The sequence below is a fragment of the Octopus bimaculoides genome, chromosome 13, assembly GCF_001194135.2.
Source record: "Octopus bimaculoides isolate UCB-OBI-ISO-001 chromosome 13, ASM119413v2, whole genome shotgun sequence".
NCBI classification, from domain to species: domain Eukaryota; kingdom Metazoa; phylum Mollusca; class Cephalopoda; order Octopoda; family Octopodidae; genus Octopus; species Octopus bimaculoides.
In genome coordinates, this window is record NC_068993.1 from 25,577,718 (window position 1) to 25,593,108 (window position 15,391).

The following is a 15,391-nucleotide window of genomic DNA, read 5'->3' on the forward strand; positions in this document are numbered from 1 at the left end:
TGTGTGTGTGTGTGTGTGTGTGTGTGTGTGTGTGTGTGTGTGTATACATAAATTTATATAAATAAGGATAAGATCATTATTTAAAATACCGGTCATATCAAGTGGCTGGCATGAGAATAAAAACCTCATAGGTAATAATCATTATTAATAATTAATAATAATTATTTTATATGTATACACACACACACACACATATATATATACAAGATCTGTCCAGAGAGAAACCACTTGGGGCAGCAAGCTCATGACAACAGTTTTGTGTATAGGTGACCTTCACCTTCAATCTGATAATAGTCACATGACACTATATAAGTTGGTCATTGAGCTATGTATGCTGGACTAAATATATATTTAGTACACTTGATAATTTGTCCCAAATTAACCAATGAAGGATTTGAAAGAGAATAACAAAAGATTTGTGTGAATTTCGGTTTAAAACTGGAAAAAAACAAGTTGTGTCTTAAAAAGACACAACATGATGTCAGTGGGGGATTATTTGAACTGCACAGAATTCACAATTGGTACAGCTGTTTCAGAGAGTACATCCACCGAAAAGGATCCACGACAGCGGTTAGGAAAAGTATGTTCTGTGATCTGTGAAAATTATTGTCTAACTGTCTGGAGAATTTCCAAAGAATGAGACATCTGCGAAAATTTGTGGTACATGATTTTAAAAAATTGAAGATGCATCACACTGCCTTCAAAATCTGTTGATGGATGAACAGTCAGTCATGAGCTGTTTTATTAGTTGAATGCAGTTAAAACCTTTTTTGAAAAGTATCAGAGCAGGTGACAAAATGTGGCCATACAGCTATGATGTTGAAACAAAGAGGCAATCATCAGAGTGAACTGGATCATCCTTGCTCCATGAACAGAAAAAATTAAGAATTTCAAAGTGATATTGGTTTTTTTGAATGGAAGGTAGTCAATCAATAAAGAGCTGTCAATCAACAAAGAGCTGAATGTCCAGAGGTGTTTGAGACAAACAGTGTGAAGGCAGAAGCCTGAGGTATGGAGAAACAACACCTAAAAGCTGCACCCTGGTCACACACTTGCTCATGGGATATTTATCACCCACAACTTTTTGACAAGTCACATGGTAATCATAATCTCCTAGCTACCCTTCTTTCCAGATTTGATCGCTGAAGAGTTTTTGGTTTTGTTTCTAAAATATCTAAAAAATTTGTTATGAGGACTGTGCACTACCTTTGAAAATAAGTTCCAGGCGGTGTTCCAAAATTGGAAAAACAAACCCATTGTGATTGTTTAATCAAGAGTTGAGAGAAATATTTTGAAGAAAACAAATCTGACTGAATTGTAAATAAAGCAATAAATTTGTATCTAAGAAGAAAAGAAAAAGTCCAATTTAGTTTTTGGATAGACCTCACAGTGGATGAGGGAACAAGTTATATATTATTATGAATTACATTGTATTATATAATCATAAATAATACAATTTTAACTCTTCACAGACAGTAATTGTGTCAACATTGTGATAGTGTGTAACAGTGAAACTCTTGCAATGAAGATAGATCTATTGTGAGTGGGAAATGAGTAAGCATGACCTGAAATGTTGGAAGGAATATAAATGGTAAATGTGAGAGGGAATCACATATCAAAAGAATCCAGAGTTTGTGTCAACAACAGAATGTAATGCAGACATCAAATTATGAAGAAAACAATCAGTATGTATATTACATAATAAAGAAAAGAATAGAAAAGATATTGATATTTCGTTTTGATGAGGTAGATAGATACAGAAAAATAGGGAAAGTGTGCATGTTGCACAGCCAAGTGATGTTGTAAAGTAACACAGAGTATGAAGTAGGTAAATCTACCTGCAACACACTGAAGGGAATGAAGTAAATATAATCCATTGGGTAGTCAAAGTGTACTCTCAAGTTAGACTAAATGAATGTAAAGTGAGAAACTACATTACTATCAATGTGTAATTGAAATTGTATGTTCAATGAACAGGTATTATATAGTAAATGAACAAATATAAACCAAATATATACCTGAGGAAAGACCAATCAAACTGTTCATCCATTCCTATACTTTTATCTGTAAAAGGAATAAATGAAAAGAGATGCTTCTTTCCATAGATAGAACAGTGTTTTCTATGATCTTGGAGCATATAAAAGAGGACAATAAACAGATATTGATGAACTTAATAAGAATTCTGAAGTTGACACAGGTGAGAACTAAAGTTGGAAACCTCTCAATAAAAGTAAGAACAAGATGAAAACATAATTGACTCACGTAGACAGGAATGGCCATTAGTTGATAAAGTATAACCTTCGTTACATGTGCAGTGAAAGCTACCTACATCATTGACACATTGATGACTGCAGTTACCATTGTTGAAATCACACTCATTGGTCTCTGTGGAGTTAAAACAACATTTCATTTGATACATGAATATATCATTGTCAAATATTTGAATATAAAGTGTGTAGTAGAGACTTTGTATATTAGTATTAGTTGTTAAATAGATGCAGTCAGCATCTATTTAACAATACCATTTACACATAGAACTAAGTACAAAGATATTTGATCAAAATTATTGTTCTGCTGATACTCTACCTGTTTCCATTGTCCTTCTTGTGAACTTATTGTCCTATTTTGATTTAAAATATGTTATTCTTATTTCAAAGAAAGTAGGGAATTTACTGAGAGAGTCTTTTGCAGGTGCAAACAAGTTACAGAGAAGTTCTGTTTTTAGTTCCCATCACTATCTTGACACTTGTTAAAGTGTCATAGAGTGTCATTAACTCAAAGTAAACGATACTGCAACCATTATGGTCAGTTCTTATATGATAGGGTAACTATCATTCCGGGTAGTGGATACTTTAATCAGACTTCAGGTATGAATAATATGATATTTAAAGAATAACTATACATATGTAAACTGTTTTACATACATTCGGCATAATCTTTCAAGTCATTTATAAAGAATCTATGTATAAAGACGAAGTTTATTGTTCTATTTTCTAATCAACAAAACTGAAAAATAATTATAATTTCTATTTTACCATTTTCTGATGGATATCGGTTTCAAATTTTGGCACAAGGTCAGAGATTTCAGGGAAGTGCGTAAGTTGATTACATCAACCTCTATGCTCTACTGGTACTTATTTTATCAAACCCAAAAGGATGAAAGGCAAAGTTGACCTCAGCAGAATTTGAATTCAGAAAGTAAGGACGGATGAAATGCTGCTAAGCATTTTATCTGGTGGGCTAATGATTCTGCCAGCTCACTGCCTTTTTTCTGGTTGATATTAAGGGTGCTCTCTATCTATGAACAGTTGTCTTAAAAATTTATTCTGATTTATTAATCACCATACCACTTATGTAACCATACTAAATTAAATTCTACAGTAGTCTTTGCTTCTCTGAAAATGTTGATTGTATATCATGCACATAGGGACTGAGGCTATTCACTAACCCAGACATCTCCTCTAATCCTCCTGTTCATCTCCCTTGTTAAACTTCAGTGTATTTGTCCTTGTTTAGCCTTAGGTCAGCCCTCATCAAGAGACCTATGATAAAAGACATTCCAGCTTTGACTATCATGTCTTTTCGAATATCTTGGACGACACTGTTCAACATAGTCCTCCAGCTTAAGCTAGAAGGGTGGGATTTGAAGGAATTTTTCAGCTATTTCTAGCAGTAAAGCGATCACACAGAGGTTTCTTCATTAAACAATGGTCCTTAAATAGATTGGAAATAGTGAATGTGAAAAACAAAAATTAATAGTGAAGGTTGAGGAAAGGAAGTAACAAGAAGAAACTGAAGTTAATGGAAGGACAATGGCCAGCTCTATCCATTTTCCAAGTTTGCTAAAGAGTTCTTGGTGATATTATCTCCAACTTCTGACGATTATCCTACCTCTAGCATTTCTGTCTTTTGTTACCTTCGTCTCACCTTCCTTTAACCTTTTCTATTTACTGTTTTACTCCTTACACTCACTGCTTTCCACTGTGAATGAAATCTACTCATGACAAATAAATTGATTGGATGTGATTTCATCTCCCATCAAGGAACACTTCTACCAAAAGTTTTATACTTCTAATATTTCTCACAGTTCACTCCATTTTGCAAACATCTTGTACATTATTTGCTATTGAAGGAGATCATTGTCAGTTTCCATGGAATATATTGTACCTTGAACAATTAACCTAACCCTTCATCATCATCATCCTCATTTAGTGTCCGTTTTCCATGCTGGCATGGGTAAGACAGTTTGACTGGAACCGGTAAGCCAGAGAGCTGCACCAGGCTCCAGTCTGTTTTGACTTAATTTCTATGGCTGGATGTCCTTCCTAACACTCTCCATAGAGTGTACTGGGCATCTTTTACATGTCACTAGCACTGTCACTGGCACTCTAGAATTTCTTATCTCCACTAATCTTCAAAATATTTGATAGAATGTTAACTATATTGTTATTCTTATCTCAATGTCTGGGACAAGCTCCAGAAAATGGCTGTATGGTATTTCATTGTTTAACTAATAAATATAAAATGCATTCATATAACATACCCAGTATCAAAAATGATCAAGTCTTTATTAAATAATGTGTCTGATGAAAAGACAAAATCTGTCATGACAACATAACCCTTGATCATAGATCTGGTCAGATGTGGCTGGCCTGGGTTGAAATAATAATAACAATAATATGTACAATAATTATTGAATGCATTTCAGCATCTACATGCAAACTAAATCAAACTCAGATGATCATCTTTAGGGACTGTCATAATTGTTAGGCCCACCAAGATGTGAGTCTTAACAAAATGTAATTGAATCATATTTACAAACTCTTCCAAAATCATTAAAAAATGGCTTACCTTCACAAGTATACATGTCGCCATACAACATGCGATATCCTTCGTTGCAGTCACATTTATAGCTACCAATTGTATTGATACAGACCTGATTGCATTTTCCATTGTTTTCAGCACATTCATCAATATCTAAAATGATAACAGGGATCAATTGTAAAAGCTTCAGCTGACTGAGTTGATTAGTCAAAAGGTTGATTATTTGAATCACTGCTCAAACATTTACCTTTCAATGGTCCATTCTGTCTAGCAGCAAATAAAGGTCATAAAGAAACACATATCAGCTACACAAGAGCAACAGAGGTTCCACTTTCTTATGGTTCTGAACTCAAATCCTTCCATGGGTTTCTAGAGGGAAAACCACTGCAGTATACTCCCTTCTAAATTATTGCCCATGTCTTCAAATCAAAGTAATTTCATATAAATACATTTGTTTTTATTGGATATTTTGTTGACTGACAGATATTTATCATAACTCACTGCACATTTTGAGGGAGTTTGTCTAGGTCAGCAGTTCTGAAGCAAGGTCCAAATGACCCTTGGTGGGGGTCCATATAAGATTTTGTTGTTAAAATTTATGTGCAACGCATTAGTTATTCTTCTACAATATATAAAAAATTTTAACAATATTTCTATGCAGTTCCTAATATTTAATTATAAAAATATGATAATAGATTTAAAAAAAAAGAATAACTATGAAGGTCCACCGAAGTAAAATAGGAATCAAAGGGGTCCATAGGTAAAAAAAATGGTGGAGAAGCATTGGTTTAGGTCAAGTGAGGGTTGCTCTCTACGTAATGTATCTAAGTTAAGCCAGACTTGATCTCCATGCAGTGTGTCAGGATCAAGTCTACAACAATGAGCTATATCACCTCCAGCTTTACATATTTACAACTATAAGAACTAAACTATCGAGTTATGTGTTTTTGGGATAAATGCAGTTCAACAACAATGCAGAGACGCAAACTATTAAATGCTTAGCTAGAAAAGCAGCTTTCTATGGCAACATATTTTGACAACTTTAGAAATATCACATCCTTAACATCAGAATAAAACATTTTCAAAGGAGTTAGTTATGACTAAATAATTAGTAACTTACCAACACATTCTGAACTACTGTTGCTTTGGAGTTGGAAGCCACTAGCACAATAACAGTATGGCGCCTCTTGACTAAGTTTACAGTACTGGGAGCAGTTTAGTCCAATTTGCAGACATGGATGGATATCTGTTAAAAAATGTTTATAGATATTCATATATATATATATATATATATATGTATGTATGTATGTATGTATCTGTGTGTGTGTGTATGTGTGTGTATACATATATATATACACATGCATATACATATATATATACACATATATACATGTGGGTATGTGTGTGTGTATATATATATATATATATATATATATATATATATATATATACACACACATACACACACACATATATATATACATATATGTATATATGCACATGAACAACGATGTCTCTTTGCAATTGCTCTCAGATTGTTGAGATCAACTCTTTTGACATTCAGGTGTGATATTCGTTCGGGTATGGTAGAATCCCCAAAGCATAGTAGTTATACAGAGGAGGATGTTTAGTGTAGGGTTTGTAGAGTAAGATAGAATAGGAGTGTTGTAAGGAGGAGGAGAATTAGATGCAAGAAATAGCTTTTGAAACAGGTAGTATTTCTTTACGGTTTAGTTAAAAGAGGAAGGGCAACATAAGTGCTGTGTAATGAGACTGAACTCAAAGCCACATTGTTATGAAACAAAATTCTTAACTAGATCTGCTGATTTTAATAGTTTATAGAAACAGAAGTTATTAAGAGAAGAGGCAGAAATGGTAAACAGAAGGAGATCATAAGTGAGAAATTTGGGGAGGCAGTAGATATGTTTAAAGTGTTTATTAGTGTCAAGGGCAACATCACATTCACTGAAGAACAAGAGATCACTGGTGTGTGATGTAGGACAGTGGCTTTCCTGAAGATCCTGTGGTCAATGAATAGAAAGTTAAGATGACAGGAGGGTTGGTTGGTTGGTTGTTCATGATTATTTCCACTATTTTAGATGTGTTGTAAATGAGGGTAATTGGGGTGAAGGCATGTGGCTTAGTGGTTAGGGCATTTGACTCACGATTGTAAGATTGTGAGTTCAATTCTCAGTGGCGTGTTGTGTCCTTGAGCAAAACACTTTGTTTCACATTGCTCCAGTCCACTCAGCTAGCAAAATGAGTTGTACCTGTAATTCAAGGGGCCAACCTTGTCATATTCAGTGTCACACTGAGTCTCCTTGAGAACTATGTTAAGGGTACACATGTCTGTGGAGTGTTCAGCCACTTGCATCTTAATTTCACAAGCAGGCTGTTCCATTGATTGGATCAACTGGGACCCTTGTCATCATAAGCAACAGAGTGCCAGTTAATTGGGGTGATATTTTGGCAGAACCTGAAGAGTTGCACATTTTAGGCTCTGACACTTTTACTTGGCTTTTCCAGATCAGAGATATCCATCAACAGGTAACAAGACTGCTTAACTTTAGGACATGTATGAAAGAAATGGCAGTTGTGATGTTTATTCCTCTAAAATAAGGCAGCTTTGAATTGTGTATGTGAAGTTAAGGAGTTACTAATAGTTTGAAAGGTTACATGACATTCTATCTTCCAATACTTCTGTGAGTGTGAAGAATTACAGCTAAATTTTCATCCTTTTATTTCTTTTATTGGGTTGGTCTGAAGAATGACTGTGCACATGACATTCAGATGTTGTGCAGTACTGGTGAGATCAGCAAAGTTGAATACAGGAAAAGATATATGCTGGGAGGAGGAATACCACAGGATTAGTATTATAGGGATAAAGAACTGAGCGTAGGGATTAGTGCAAAACCTGAGGCTGGGGACACAATAAGGGTGATGTAAGGAGGAGAGGTGAGTGTCAAGAATACTTGAGTGGATGTGACATAAAGTGAGCCAGCTTTGAGGAGCAGCGGCAACTGTAGTAGCAGTAGAAAAGGGAGAGGGAGGAAACACAGCACAGCTGTGAGTCAGAAGCTGGAGTGTGTTGATGAGTAATTTTATGCCAATCAAGTAAGTGGCTTCTTTGAATGCAGAATTGAAGGGGAGCCTGTGCAGTGCTGTTGGGATTTAAGTGTGGAAGAAATACAGGCTAGCAAGAAGGTCTAAAAGTTATAGTTGTTGGGAGGTTCAATTACAAAAAAATAGTATGGGATCAATAAATTTGGGCACAGTGTGTGTGTGTGTGCGCGTGTGCGTGTGTTTCTCTAAACCATTGATGTTGCAGCAAAACTAACAAAAGGATGACACAGATGGACAAATAGTGGTAGAATGGTGAATGAAGGTTTGCTAAACAAGCAAACAGGTCAACACACACACACGTGTGTGAGTACACGTGTGTGTGTGTGTGTGAGTGTGTAAGAGTGTATATATCTATCTATCTATATAAGTATATATGTATATATATATATATATATATATATATATATATATATATATGATATGATATACATACAGAGATATACTGAAGCTGATGAAGTTATCTTAAAACAATATAAAGAAGGCAATGTGTATATTAAGTAAAGAATATATGCGAAAACTATGAGTCAGCTATAAATCAATGTTCATATAAGAAATAAATTTTTAAACATGTTTGAAGTATGTTTCTAAGCAATTAATCTTAATTTGAAAATATTTTTTATCAATAAAATTCAATTAGAATATAAATGCATAGTTGATAACAATTTATTAAAAAATATTTCTGTGAGATGTGTACATGTGTATGTAGGTGCATGCACATCAGCAATCATATATATACACACACACACATATATATACATACACAAAATGCTTGGTTTAATTTACATTATAAAAGATCACATTTCTATTTAAATTGCAAACAGGTTTGTGTATGAAAGTGTGAAGTAATGTCTGTGCGTCAGTATCAGTGGATGTGCATGAGCATATGTATATGCATGCATACATGTGTGTGCGTGTGTGTGTGTGCGCACAGGCAGCTGTGTGCGTGTGTGCAGGCAGCTGTGTGTATGTGTGCAGTCAGCTGTATTGGTGATGTGTCAGTTATTAGCTGCACCTGTATGCATACATTATATATCAGTGCTGAGTGAGTAACAACATCACAACAGTGAACTGAAAAATGCACTCTACATGCACTGTATAACAATTGGCTAACACGTGCTAACAAGCTGTCTCGTGACATGCGGTTTAAAGAGAAGCAGACAGTGGATTATCAGAATGGAATGGAATGTAGTAGTGGTGGTAGTAGTAGTAGTAGTAGTAGTAGCAGTAGTAGTAGTAGTAGTAGTAGTAGTAGTAGTGATCTTTTTTTCTTTCTCCATGTACTCCTTGTTCGTGGAGTTGTTCTTACTGTAGTAACTGTAGTTGTTGCTGTTGTTTTCACTGCTTTAGTATGAAGTTCAAAAAAAAAATATTATAAATAATATGTTTATGATATTTAGAATTTTTCTAATTAGGTTTTTTGATACCAGGCACATGACCAAAGGATGTATAGAAGGGCTATAAGTCAACCAAATTAATCCTATCATATTATTGGTAGTTATTTAATCAATACCAAAAGGATGATAGACTGATAAACTGTTGAAAATGAATTAAAAACCATAAAAGGCAAAAAAGGTGTTCTCTGTCTTAGCCATCTCCATCATCTTACACACACACATATACATATATTAATACATAATCTATCTCTCTTTCTCTCTCCCACTCCCCCCTCTCTCTTTCTCTCTCTCTATATAATTATATACAATATGTATATGATATGTATGTTGAATATCATATTATATATAATATGTATATAATGTATATCAAATATCATGTATATAATATGTATATAATATATATATATTAAATATGATACATACACTATATATATATTAAATATGATACATACACTATATATATATTACATATATCATAATATATACAAGGCACACAAACACACACACATGTGAACATACAAATGCGAAATAAGCAGAGAAAATTAGCACAAGAATACCAAAAGTAAGGTTTGAGTTTTATTGAAACTATAAAACTTCACAAACTGTTACTCTGAGTTTCACATAAGTGACCGTTTGACAGGTCTGACAATCAGATACATGAGGCAGGAATATATGAGGTGGATTGACAGAATGAAGAGGAAGTGATATATGAGGTTGACTGAATAAACAGAACAGTAATATGGAATGCAGATTGACAGAATAAATAGAGCAGTAAATGTATGAGATGGATTGACAGAATAAATAGAACAAGAACATAGGAGGTGGATATGAGAGAGAATGAATGAAACAGTAATATTGGTGGTGGATTAACAGAATGAATGAAACGATTATATTGGAGGTGGATCTGAGATAAAATGAATAGAATCGTAATATGGGTTGCAGATTGAGAGAATAAACAGAGTGGCAATATAAGAGATGAACTGATGGAATAAATAGAACAGAATACAAGAGATGGATATGAGGGAGAATGAATGAAAGAGTAATATTGGAGATGGATTAATAGAATGAATGAAAGAGTAATGTTGGAGGTGGATTTGAGAAAAGAATGAATAGAACAGAAAAATATGAGAGGTGAATCGATAGAATGAATGGAGCATTAACATGGAATGTTGGTTGACCGTCTCAGCAGAATGTTAGATAAAATACCATGTGGTATCTAATAGTTTCCATTCATGGTCTGAGTTCATATCTTATTTGAGTTGACTTTGACCATTATTTTTTTTTCCTGACATTAGTAAAATAAGTATCTAAAATATTATGTCTGCCATAATTGACCACAGTTCAATGATTTTTATTAATGAAAGAGACAAAAACATGTAACATGGCTGTCAAACAATCTGTGTATCATTAGTACCATTAAAAAAAATCATCATTGTATAATATAAACATCATGCTTAAACAATGTTTGCAAGTAGATCTGCATAAATAAAATACCTAGAATACATATGTTGATACTCTACTCCATCACACTACTAACAATATATTTTTATCATGTTTGAAATACAGGGGTCTGGCTGGTCACTATCAGTTTGTATTGGTTGCCCTCAAGATGTCAGGTGTTCTTAGAACCCGTACTACTGATTTCCTCCACAAAATAGGGATAATGGTGGCCCATTGGAGAAATGAGCTTCACAAGGGAGGAGTGACTGCTGCAGCAAATGTCACTGACCATTTTCCATGGTAACACCATCACAGTCATTACCATGGGGCATGATTGAGCACATCATTTGTTCTGGAATATGTGGTGCATCAACCTCTCCCCCTTCATCTTCCACTGCTTTCCTCCTCCACCTTTTTTCTTCCTTTTCTTTTTTTTTTCTTTCTTATCTTTCTTTTGTGTTTCTTTGTATTCAAATCTTCTAATAAAATAAACAATGAATATTCAATGGTAGTGGCTATTGCTGTTAAAAACAAAGGTTTGTCTGTTTTGCAACAGAGAAAGAATCATATGTCAGTGGCAGAAGGGTCTAAGATAATTTGCATCAGCAGTTTAGCTAACTGAATAACTAGTGACTAATCCAGATGACCATCAAATGATGTGAGGAAATCATCTACAGGACAAGAAAATCCAATATGGTCTGACAATAAATATAACAATCAACCTTTTGATATAGAGAAACAATTGAAGAAAATTAAATTTGTCTTTTCTCATCTTACAAAAAATGAAAGTAATATCATAAATCAAAATATTTAATAGAACCTTCACTATAGAATTATCTCGTGTATATCTAACATCATAAATTCTCTTTTATTTTAAAATAAAACTTATTTTACTAGAGTGATTTTTTTAAAATGCTTTGCAAGAATTAAATGGAAACTATATGTAAAAACTCAGGTAAAAATGTACTTTTATCTGTTCTGGTTATCTTGCAAATATATAACTCAAGCTACCTATTTATGTCCTCTAGGTAAAATAACCAGGATTTGACATGATAATTAAATTTTCTGCCATAACGACATAAAGACTTACTGCAGCTATCAGAAGTGTATTAAAAACTATACAAGTGGCTACATGTTTGAGATGCTTAGCCACTAAATTCATTTCAAATAATTACAGGTTCAAATCTTGCTACAATCTGTGTTTTTACTTCTGAGTAAGGTACATTACATGCTGAAAGACTATATATATATATATATATGCATATCAGTGATTGGTATTAGGAATAAATAGTTTTCCCCAACAACTTACACAAATCTTATAGGTTTCCAAACATCTAATGAATGTCAGCATAGAACATGACATTAGACATGTGAAATTAATATATAGGATAGTGGTGTACAGAAATGTTTAATTTATCTATCTTTACATCACACACGCACACAGCTGTGTGGGGGCTGGTATGTTAAAGAATAGACTCAATGTTTCCTCTGTGAGCTGTAAAAGGTGACTAAAAGAGGTTGGGAAGAAGATTTGCACTTCAACTTCATAAAACCTACACCAGCAACAACTACCAAAACAAACCCATGAATTAGAGGGTTGTTTCCTGTGTACTGCAAAGGTGCCATCCGTCAGGAGTAAGGAAACACCATCAAGTGGTAGATGCAGTGAGATGCTGTTATAGTCCATGCCCTCACACTACTACAACTACTATTTCGCATCAGTGACTTTCTAACATCAACTATAACAAGATGAAGTGTGACTACAACCTAATTTCTAGCTAAGCATTAGTTTAAGACAACCAATATTTATTACTAAAGAAATACTACAGACATATTTTAAGCACCGCGTAAGGTGGTGAGCTGGCAGAATTGTTAGTATGCCAAGCAAAATGCTTAGTGGCATTTTGCCTGTCTTTACATTCTGAGTTCAAATTCTGCCCAGGTTGATTTTGCTTTTTTTTTTCATTTAGAGTAGACAAAATAAGCACCAGTAGAATGTTTGCTGCCTTGTGACAAAATTTGAAACAAATATTTTAAGTCTCCTGATTTAATGGCTCAGTTATAGTCTGAGAGAGAGACATATGGCTTATTTTGAGGATGACCTGATCTGATTGATTGCACACCAGCACTGACAATTTATATTGACCACCTAAGAACAAGAACAGCAGTTCTCTGGATGGGTACCTCTAATAAAACCCATACACAAGTCCATAGTCAACCAGAGACTATGGTAGGAACCATCAACCAAATCAAGACTGAACCTTAATGATGCAATCCAAATTAAACCCAGCTGATCACTCAGTCATGTCTTTATAAAAATATATTATTATCCTAGAATAGATTGAATTTGTGACTACCAAGACTCATCCTATAATCCAGCCAAGTAAACTGATGCATGTAAAGTGTTATGACCAACAACAACAAGTAATGTCAGGTGCTCAGGTAGTTTGGAGTATTGTTTGAACACGGGATTTATGGATTTAACAGCATAACCACAAAGGAATTAATGCTACTCCCTAGTTACACAGACTGAGGCAAGTGACATTGAAATGGTGGGTTGTCAAATTAAATTTCTTTGAATTTTGTTCTATACCACAACAATGAACACCAAGTCCAGCAGCATAGGCTATGGTGGTTTGGCCACATCTGCAGAATGAGCACTAGAAGACAACCACTCCAACTTTTGTGGTGGTAGTGACCCACTCACTGGAGAATCTAGTGCAGTGTAACAAGGATCGGAAAGCATGGAATAACATCATCACCAGAGTCCATCATCCAGTAGCACTCACAGCAATGTATTGGTTGACAGCACAGTCACCCTCTCTGGTCGCCAGCTAGGGATTTTACTTACTTGCTTACTACAACATACTAGGCTCAAATCAAGATGCCTTTACTCTGCCAGAATAAATAAAAATATGTATGAGTAATATACTGGATTGGAATCCCATAAGATCAGGAACAGGGGGTGCAGGAAGTGCAAGCACACCCACTGGAATTTGGGAGGCAAGGGATAATGAAAAACTGGGTATGCACTGACTAATCAAATTTTGTTCCTTAGTCCCTTAATTTACTCCTTTTCTATAACAGTTGACCTTATGCTAAACCAATGTTATTAAGTATATTTGATTCTAAAAATCTACCATAATGTATTAATATATCAGAAATATGATGTAACTCCTGGTTCTGTGGAGACAAAAATAAACAGCAAATTGTAGAAGTTATAAGATCTAATCACTGACCAGTAGTAATGGTCACAGGATTGTCAGTGAGCTAACTACTGTCAATTCAGCTGGTCATTATTGTCATTATAGTCATTATAGACAGAGGTGAAGAACAAAGAGTTCAGTCAAAGCCTATAAGATATTCCTTTCAGTATTCTTTTATTTAATGTTTTCAGCCAACAGAAAATAACATTCAAGCTTTTAATTATTGGATGAATTAAAATCATCATCATCATCGCTTAATGCCTGCTTTCAATGCTGGCATGGGTGGGATGGTTTGACAGGAATCAGCCAGGTAGAAGCCTGCACCAGACTTCTGCAACTGTTTTGACAGGATTTTTACTGCTGGATGCCCTTGCTGACATCAACCACTAAGCAGAGTGAACTTTGTGCTTTTTACGTGACACAAGCACAGGCAAGATCAGTTTTGGCAAGGTTTTTAGTAAAGAAAATATTTAACCAGTCTAAGAAAATTAAAGATATTTATATACATGTATGTATGTATGTATGTATGTATGCATGTATGTGCGTGTGTGTGTGTATACACACATATATACACACACATGCACGTGTGCACGCAAATACATACACTCCCCATCTCTCCCCCTCTCTCTCTCTCGCTTTCTCTCAGGCACACATGCACGCACATATTTATGTTATCTTTTTCAGCCAATATTTAGTATCAGTTCATATGTCCATACCAGCAGTCATCTTTTCTGCAAGCATCAGTTCATGTTTTTAATGCTCAGCCATTCTCTTAGCTCACTTTTGCTGCGCCTTTCAAGCATATTAACATCACAGAACATATTTGCCCCACTTTTTTTTCAAGTGTAGAAGATCACAGATCTTCTACATTCAATGTTTATGCTTCACTGCCACATGGCCATTACATTCTTAGTAAATGCTTTACACATGAGAGAAATCCTTTTGTAGTCAACTAAGGTAACAGCTTCAAATCTCCCTCTGCAACTTTCTTTAGCTATAATATTTCGCATTAATTAATAGAATCAGGTCACATTAATTAATAAAGGAAAAAAATCTAAAGAACCAACTGAGAAGTTTATCGGCTTTATGTCACTTCTAATGCTAACTAATCCCAAACATCTATCATGCTTAATTCCCAGTCAGATTGCCAGAGATCCAACTGTATCTTTCGGATACTCATTGTTTTATCTATATTTTTACCATGTTCATATTTATTTACATGTCTTTATATATATTTATTTATATGAAATATTTAAAAAGATCCTCGGGAAATACTGACTTTACATAGCTAAAAGAAAATACTTTGTAGAATTCCATACATGTTTGTAAATAATTATCAGCATATACTTCTGTTTTATGGGAAGCGGTAGCTCTGTGTGTGTGTGTGTGTGTGTGTGTGTGTGT

General features: G+C 34.5%; 1 protein-coding gene across 1 annotated transcript in view; it reads right to left on the reverse strand.

Moving 5' to 3' along the window:
- Window positions 1–15,391, reverse strand: part of LOC106871923 (fibrillin-1) — a 694,404-nt gene that overhangs the window by 119,231 nt on the left and 559,782 nt on the right. The window contains exons 26-28 of the mRNA XM_052972376.1: window positions 5,945–6,070; window positions 4,852–4,977; window positions 2,263–2,385 (exon numbers count right to left, since the gene is read on the reverse strand). Of these exons, the coding sequence (XP_052828336.1) occupies window positions 2,263–2,385; window positions 4,852–4,977; window positions 5,945–6,070 (375 nt within the window). The remainder of the gene's footprint in view (window positions 1–2,262; window positions 2,386–4,851; window positions 4,978–5,944; window positions 6,071–15,391) is intronic.